Source organism: Coffea arabica, unplaced genomic scaffold (genome assembly GCF_036785885.1).
Source record: "Coffea arabica cultivar ET-39 unplaced genomic scaffold, Coffea Arabica ET-39 HiFi ptg000114l, whole genome shotgun sequence".
In the NCBI taxonomy this organism is placed as follows: domain Eukaryota; kingdom Viridiplantae; phylum Streptophyta; class Magnoliopsida; order Gentianales; family Rubiaceae; genus Coffea; species Coffea arabica.
In genome coordinates this window covers 23,645-32,216 of record NW_027266253.1, presented here as the reverse complement: position 1 = coordinate 32,216, position 8,572 = coordinate 23,645, and the positions used below count along the sequence as shown (strand labels likewise).

General features: G+C 34.4%; 1 protein-coding gene across 1 annotated transcript; it reads right to left on the bottom strand.

Annotated features, from left to right (window-relative positions):
• Nucleotides 1–915: 915 nt before the first annotated feature.
• Nucleotides 916–5,768, bottom strand: LOC113703214 (uncharacterized). The gene is made up of 6 exons (XM_072073601.1): nt 5,453–5,768; nt 3,826–4,036; nt 2,880–3,722; nt 2,625–2,730; nt 1,736–1,938; nt 916–1,425 (listed from the first exon to the last, which is right to left on the bottom strand). Exons 3-6 carry the CDS (start codon nt 3,635–3,637, stop codon nt 1,158–1,160), a joined length of 1,335 nt encoding a protein of 444 aa, XP_071929702.1. The 5' UTR covers nt 3,638–3,722; nt 3,826–4,036; nt 5,453–5,768; the 3' UTR covers nt 916–1,157.
• Between the last annotated feature and the right edge of the window lie 2,804 nt (nt 5,769–8,572).

Below are 8,572 nucleotides of genomic sequence, written 5' to 3'. Positions count from 1 at the left end.
AAAAAAAAGAAGCAGTGCATCTTGCCAAGGAGGTATGTCTACCCATGCAATTTAAAAATTAGTGTTTGTATGTGTGAATGTTAGTGTGTGTTTGTCAAGGAGTTGTGTATATTCAAGCAGTTTAAAAATTAGTGTTTGTATGTGTGAAAGTATGTTAATGTGTGTTTTTATGTGTATGTGTCTATGAAAATGATGTTTTTCCATCTAAGAAACTTAAGAAATGAGTATGTTTATATGTGTGGAAGTATTTTAGTAGGTGAATATATGTTTATGTGTAGTAAAAAATCATTTTGTGTGTGTAAATGCGTGCGATAGAGTATTATTTATGAAATAATATGTTGGGATCATATTTGCCTCATAAATCTGAGTTAATCCAATATGATCCAACCACATAACAATTTAATCTATAGTTTGGTGGTTCATTCATCTGACTGCAAACTAGAGCCAAATACAAAAACGCCCCCTTGGGCTTTGGCAATATTGTTAGTCAATTTCATAATTAGTATTGTTTTACCTACTTCAACTCCCTCAAAAAGTCTCATATTTTCCCCCTCTTCCCCAGGGGGTCTTTTCTTTTTCTCCCTCTCTCCAGAATGAAGCAGCAGCAAAGATAATTTAGAACTTTTAAGGCTTTTTGGCTTCAAGTAAAAAACTTGCTGGTGGACCAGGTATATGCAAGTTTTTCCCAAATCCATTTAAATGAAAATCCTTAAATCCTTTACCAACCTGCCAAATTGCTATGTCTAACCTCAGGGCAAGGGGATTAGCAGGAATGGCTGTTTTTTCCACTTTCCATGTGACAAGCCTATGTGACGAGCATAATCAATTAACAGGTACAATTGTGTGGACAGGGACTATAAGATGCCAAAATAGAGAACTTCGAAAGTGCAAGGAAATTTGATGGAAGCAGTAATATGAAGATGGCAATGTCAAGTAGTTTAAATACATCGAAAATTTCTACAATTGAATAACTGTCTCTTTCCAAGTTGAGTACAGATAATAATTGAGGTCAAAAGGGGAGAAAGGTTAAAAAAAAAGAGCAATAATTGAATCTCTACATCAATGAGCAAGTCATGTGCGTATGGAAAAATTGGAGACAAAAACAAAAGAATAAGGAAATCAAAGAAAAGAATGAGTTAGACTGGTTAGTAATCTATTCAAGAATTTCTGCAGCAAGTCAGCACACAATCATCTAAAAACTGTGTGAGCTGAGAAGAATACAATTTTGGGTCATTCCGGAAATGGTCGACATGGGGTGTGGAAATGAAGTTGCAGGCTCTGACCTTGCGCCCATTCTTCCGCTGGCCATCAATAAAGGATTCAACCGATCCGGCAGGAATGACTCTATCTGCTGAGCTGTAAATATATAGCTGTGGACAGCTAGGTTGTTGTGATGTCAACAAACTAAGAACATCAGACAACCTCCTACAATTTGGTAACATGAAAATCGCGTGAGTAAGAAGTGCAGGAGTAGCCTTTATCTATTGATTATTGTAGGAGTAAAGTATGACAAAGGCCAAAAGATGTTATTCATACCAACATGAAAATAAAGATTACTGTAAAATCAAGGAAACTAACCAATGCAGTATTCTTAAACAAAAATCACTTGGAACTCATTCAACCATGTTCAACATTGGCGATAATGTATTTTGCATATTTCAATCAATAAGGATAGGAACTTGCAAGACCATGCCAAAATAAGCATCAACAACACTAACGAAAATGGATCCCTCACCTATTTACTGTAGGAAGATTCAAAACCACCTCAAAAAACTTCTTGAGGACCACTAAGAGTGCAGTTTCAGTCAACTCCGGCTTGGTTTCTCCCACAATAGTTTTGTTTGTTTTTGACATATTTGCACTTTGCTCACTCGTTGCACCTTTTGTTGCAACACTATTCTTTTTCAGAAAAGCTGCAGAGAATCCAGAAGCCCAGACCTAATAGACATACAAACACGAAAGAATGACATCAAAATCAATATCCAAAAACAACGAAAGAAAGAGTTGTACAGAACAAAAACCACACTGATCCCCCTTCCTTTACCCCAAAACATATAATAAAGTTTCAGAATGATATGTAGAACTTCATTGCTCCACCTCTCCTATCCCCCAGGAGTTAGAAACCTATTATGATCTGAAGAGGGACCCTGGAAGGATATACAAGATCTGTAATCAACTTAACTGAGAGCTTTTCTGACAAAATTTTTTTGTAACTAATAAAATCAACATGGGAGGAAACAACAATGATGCACTCGAGAAAATAAAGACAAAAAAATGCATGCTCCAGTTTCAAATATTACCATTTGCTGGCAAATTTAGCACATGGATCGAGATATCTAAACAATAACAAATAAACTCATATATGGAACTGCAAAATAAAAGTCAAATACTCTTTTATACAGAAATTACTAGCTTATAGCTCCACTCATGATACTGACAAACTGCAAGTATGAAGATTGACATCATCACCAAAGCCAACTAAGCATACTGGAATATCAGTTTCAAGTAGTCAAAAGTACGTATTTTGGATCATCCAGTCTTACTTTACCACCACCAACATAACATTTCAAATCTCAATAATCACTCCACCGAAAAAGGCATAGTAACTTCCTAGACAACAATACCTGTGGATCAGGAGCTGCAACAGGAGCAGAATCCACAATACAGCCCTTAATCCTTCCCATTAAGTTTGGATCACTTCTCTGAAGCTTCTCCAAGACAACACCATATCTGCAAGGCAATTTTTAACTGAGTTACACAAAATGTTCACTTCCAGATTTTATCAGGTTCCGCTTTTATTTTTGGTGGGGTGGGGGGGGGGGGGGGTTGGTTGTGGATTGGGAGGCAAGTGTACTAGTGGTCAGCTAAAGTATTCTTACGTCAACCACCCTGTATTGCTGAAAGTGTGAAATACCAAGTTCTTCCCATCCTCTTCCAACCAATCAGCCAAATGGTTAACAAGCAATTCTATATCTTGCTCAGCTTTTCCTCCAACTTGATAGCTTAGAATCTCGGACATTGGGAATGTAAACGTAATGGCATGAAAACCTCTCGAGGTGTACCACTCTGCATATCTATTCAGATGCTTCTGCTTTGCACCTAACCACCCAAGCAAAACCACCACTGTCCTAGATTTTACTGATGAACAATCAGAACTACCAGATACATCAACAGCCTTTGGCTCTGGCAAATGCCATCTATACAATACCTCTGATGGTGAGGAATTCACATCATACACGTAAGAAGCCGGCTTGGCGGCTTTCGCCAACTCAGCCGATTGATACGAGTTAATTAAAGCAGGGGACGAGGCTACAGACGAATATAACCATCCAGGAAAAGAACAAGAACTTGAGACAGGTATGCGGCTATATATGTCAGGCACGGGAACACGAATTCTTGTCGCAAATGCCAAGTTAGCAAGCTTTGACACTGATACCTTAGACACCCAAGATGATTTTTGTGCATCTATCGAAACAGATAACAAAGACGAAGACGAACTCGATTGTTCTGAGGAAGAACATGTTTCTGATGATTTATTCGGCCAAAATTTTTCACGAAAATCAGATGAAATAGAAGCTATGCAAACAGCAGAGGCTGCAATTATCGGCCTTTGAAGGTTCCCAGACAAGGTACCCATAGTATTGATGGCTTTCAAGTTTCACAATGTCTCGTTCAAATACACAGCAAACAACTCCAGTCAAATTTCAATTTCACAATTCCACCTACAAGAAAACCATTGGTTTCTTTAAAACGTGCCAAATATGCACGAGAGAAACGTGAAACAAAGTGATGTAAAATGTTTGAAGGAATACAACTGATTTTTACCTGTTTGAATTTGGTGGGGTATCGCCTTCAAGAAATAGAAAATCGGGCTGTCAATGTAAAGAATCTATTGACAGCCCGACCAATCCAAATTTTGCTTCAAACTATATATGATCAGCAGCCAGCCAGCCAGCCAGCCAGCTACCGACCAGATCAAGAATAAGAATTTGTTTGAACAGTCAAAAAGCCTTTCTTTCTTCTTCTTAGACGCGTCCTGCAAAGGAGGAAAACATCAAAGTTTATATAAAAAAAAAAAAAAAAATTTAAATAAATCAATAAGTTAGTTACAATAAAGGATCTGGTTGAACAGCTAACAGGAAGGTGACACGTGGATGATAATCTTTTCTAATAAAAGAAAAAATAAAAAGGTATCCATATATTTCATGGGATTTTGGGGAGGGACGGGTCATGGGAGGAGATAGTTTGAGGTTAGGCCAGTTGGGTTTAGATTGGGTGGTGAAAAAGCCGGTCACTTTTTTATTTTATATATATTAAATTTTTATATTTTATTTTAAAAATTTCAAAAAATTATAACCCAAACATGATCGCAATTTTTTTAAAGAAAAGCTACATATGACGACCTCTGTATTAATCACGTGAAGCCTTTCCTAGTTTCCTTCTTCCCTGCTGTGGTGGACGTGAGGCGCGTTCAATTATGTCATTGACCTTTTTTGGTTGAAAAGACTGAATTGTCCATTAAAAATTGGTAAATCAAGAATTCTTGAACCCAATTTGCCGATTGAGTTTGCCGTCTTGATTCAATTTGACGATGATTTCTGAACGTTTCTAATTTAATTGTGAGTGTGTTTATTCTGTCTATAAAAAAAAAAAAAAGAATTCTTGAACAAATTAGAAGATTGCACAAAAATGGTTGCCTCAAGAAGCTCGTGGCTACGACGCGATATAAAGAATACGATCCAAGTCATTTATGAAAATGGATTTTGCCATGGGTTTTGCTTATGGGAGAATATTCTTTTCAAAATTATTGTCCTTTTTTTTTTTTGGGTAGAGTTTACAACAAAAAAAAAAGGAATCGATCATAGCAACAAAACCTGATTTTGACTATATTTAAAACTTTTTCTTTACCTGCAACAAAATCCAATTTCAAGATACAAAATCAAACGAAATCATTAAAATTTTATTTTTCCAAAATAGAATCTAAAATCAGTTGAACGACTGACAATATAATATCCATTGCTCTAAAAGTAAAATAGAATAGCAAGAAAAATGAAAATAGGGGATCTAAAAAAAAAGGAGAAAAATGACGCAACTTACCAACCGAGGACAAAAGACAGCGTGTTCAACTCTTTTCCTCCTTGATGTGTAAAAAGACAGTTTTAACCTCCCTCAATCTTCCAAACGCTCTCTCACGCCGCCAAAACCCGCCCAAAAAAATGATAGAAGGAAGCAACCCACATGCCTTCCCAATCTCCAGTGCCGGAAAAACCCCAATCCAAATTTTTTTATTATGAATTTCATTAAAAATCAAAACCCAAATCGTCCTTTTATAGATTCAAGCATATTTGGATGTGGGGCGTCTTGAATTCTTGAATTCTATTACTAGAAGGAGAAAAAAAAAAAGAAAAAGGGGCAATGACATGAATGACAAGCAGTGAAATAGAAAACTAACCTTGGAATTCTTTGAGAAAAAAGCTCCTCGCTTTCTTCTCCCTTCAACAATCTACCGCCAATTACTAACTTCTATATCTACGCAGAAAAGAAGAAAAGAAGTGGGTTTTTTCCTCTTTATTTTTTTTTCGGGTGGGTTGGGAGGCGGTGGTGAAGAGTTAGAGGAGACTTGAATGAAGGATGAAGTCCTTGAATACGGGAAAACAGAAAAGTGGGAGGAGGAGAAGAAACGTGTTGGTGTTAGTTCTTCCCTGTTTTCCACCTTTTTTGGTATGGTCCGTGAGTTGTGATGTTTGGGCGGTATTTCATTTTTTATTCCATGCCGTGCCCCGGCATCACCGTGCTAATTATGCTAAAGTTTTCCAATTTAGTATAAAGTATATTCCTAAGTATATATTCTTGGACCGATTCGAATTTGTTACTCCGCATAATGTACATTCAACTTACAATTTAGATATACTACGCTCTACGGGGGACTTTAGTGTTTACAAATGATTAAATTAATTACGTTTTTACACCTTTTTCTTTAGTGTTTACATGCTTTTTATAGTGTTTATATTGTTTTATAGTGCAAATGAAACTAATAATTACGAAATATTTGGATCAAATGTTGACATATACATTTTACAATGAATTTATTAGGAAATATAAATTTTAAGGAGTGACTAAAGTCATCGTGCTTTTACACTCCTTTTTTTTAGTATATATTTACGTGTTTTTTGTTATAGTGTTTGTAATCGTTATATTAATTTATTACATACTGCAATTGAAACTGGTAATTGCAAAAGATTCAGATCAAATATTAATTTAACGTATACTTCTTTTGTTCCAATTCACATTTCAACACATTGCCAATCTAATTTCACTTTTTCAATTTTATAGTGAGACCGCTTTTAATGTGTATGTTCATTTGAAGCACGTTAGACATCGTTTTTATCATTCTTTTTTGTCAAAACCTTTCGTAAGACTTTTATAACTTTACAAATCTAAATCCCGAGTAAATCTCAAAAGCCGGCAACTCTTGAGATTCCTCAAGAGACTTATAAACCCACCCAAATCTCCTTCCAACCCCGATGTGGGATAACCACCTAAGGGGGGCAGCTGCTACTAAGACCTAAAGAGACCCCACTAACCTCGGTCCAGACGATTGTCTTTTTTGTCAAAACCTTTTGTAAGACTTTTGCGACTTTACAAACCTAAATCCCGAGTAAATCTCAAAAACCGGCATCTGAGGTTTTTATCATTCTTTAATTGATCGAATGCTTTACAATTTTGCGAGTGAGAAGGAAAACATTGTCCATTTTCATATCCAACAAATCACTAATTACGGAGCATTTCCAAAAGTTCATCTTAGTTGAAAACAGCTAAAATTTTTAATGAAGTCAGTATCATTGAAAAAGTAAAATTAGTCAATATCATTGAAAAGTAATCAGTGTAGCACCAAAAATTGCCTTGTGCTGAGGGCATATGGTAAATAGCTAATTATACGCCATGAGCAACTCTTTTTGAAATTGTCAAGAGACATTTCAATAAAGATAGACGTCTGCTTAGTCTTCAAAATAGCTATAAACTATGAAAGCCAAAAGTTTTCAACACAAACTTATTTTTCTATTTGCAACTAGTTTCATTCTCCTTCAATGGTACAGGACCATTTGGCATTATACAATACTATTAAATACTTTATACTAATATACCCATTTCATATGTAAGAATAATCCAGAATGGAAAGGCCTTGCTACCCAAAATTCTTTTTCTACCAAATTGGGCAGGAAACAAGTTATCATTCCAGTGTTAGGTAACTGAAGTCAGAATGAAATGTGCATTTCTTTTCCAACATCTAGTAGAATCATATTGAGAATATAAAATGGAATGACGAAAACTATTATGTTGACTTAATTGCCCTAACTATGACATAAAACATTTCTTCTCTCATTTTGTTTGACACTAGCAATAGTTGGATAAAAATAACTTAATAATTTAGAAACATATAGCTTAATAATAATAGAGTAAATCTTATATACACTATCACGGTAGAATATACGACACATGTGCAAAATTTGAGTTTCAAATTAAAATTCGAATTATGTATCATGCATCTAATAGTGAAAGTATATACACTGTCAATGTATAGAAGATTAATCCATAATAATAATAATAATAATTTTTTAATAACATAAAATTGCAATAGTTGAATACTAATTTACCCAAACTGAATATTCAAATTGCATACATATAAATTCCTATGTTCCCTTGATATGCTTCTATTTATAAACAAAAAATGTATATTTATAACTATTTTTTAATAGTGAAACTGGGAGGGTTCAAAGCCAATACCTCTCACTTACATTTCCTACTCTCGAATCACTCAATCCATCCCTCCCCCTCAGGTACATTTGTGACTTAACAAATGGTTTAGTAGCAATTTTTTTCTTCTTTATTTGTTAGAGTGTGTATGAATTGGCACTTATTACTTCTAAGTTGACAGTGTCATCACATAATCCAATTTTATAAATAAAATGATGTTAAAATGTGTAATTAAATATATTATTTGATAGTAAAAAGAGGAAAAATGTCATTAATTTATAGAATTAGAATTATTTATGACTAAAAAGTAACAATGTTATTAACTCACAGGTAACCTAACATTTAACACGTATATAAAAAATAAAATGACGTATAAAAAGGGTAAACTTGATCCCTACAATTTAGATATTTCTTGCTACAATTTAGATGACACTTATATAGAAAATAGAGATGTATGAAAAGGTAAACTTGACCCCTGGAATTTAGATACTTCTTGCTACAACTTAGATGTTTCCTCGATACAGTGAGAATAAGTTTTTCCTAGATTTTGTGAGGAATGTGATTCCAAAAAAAAAAAAAAAAAAAAAAGTTGGAATAGGCTTCTTTGGAACAAAGGCCTTTCCTACACAAAATTTGCATACCAAATACTAGAATGGAATGAATAAGTTGTAAAAGCTTTTCTAGGGCACAAACTAGGGAATGTACTATCATTAAACTTTTAAGAAACTCAAAAAATTTATTTATAAAGATTATTAATGAATAACTACTTAAAAAATATTTTGGAATTAGACAAAGGATAGATGTTGTATACAAAATT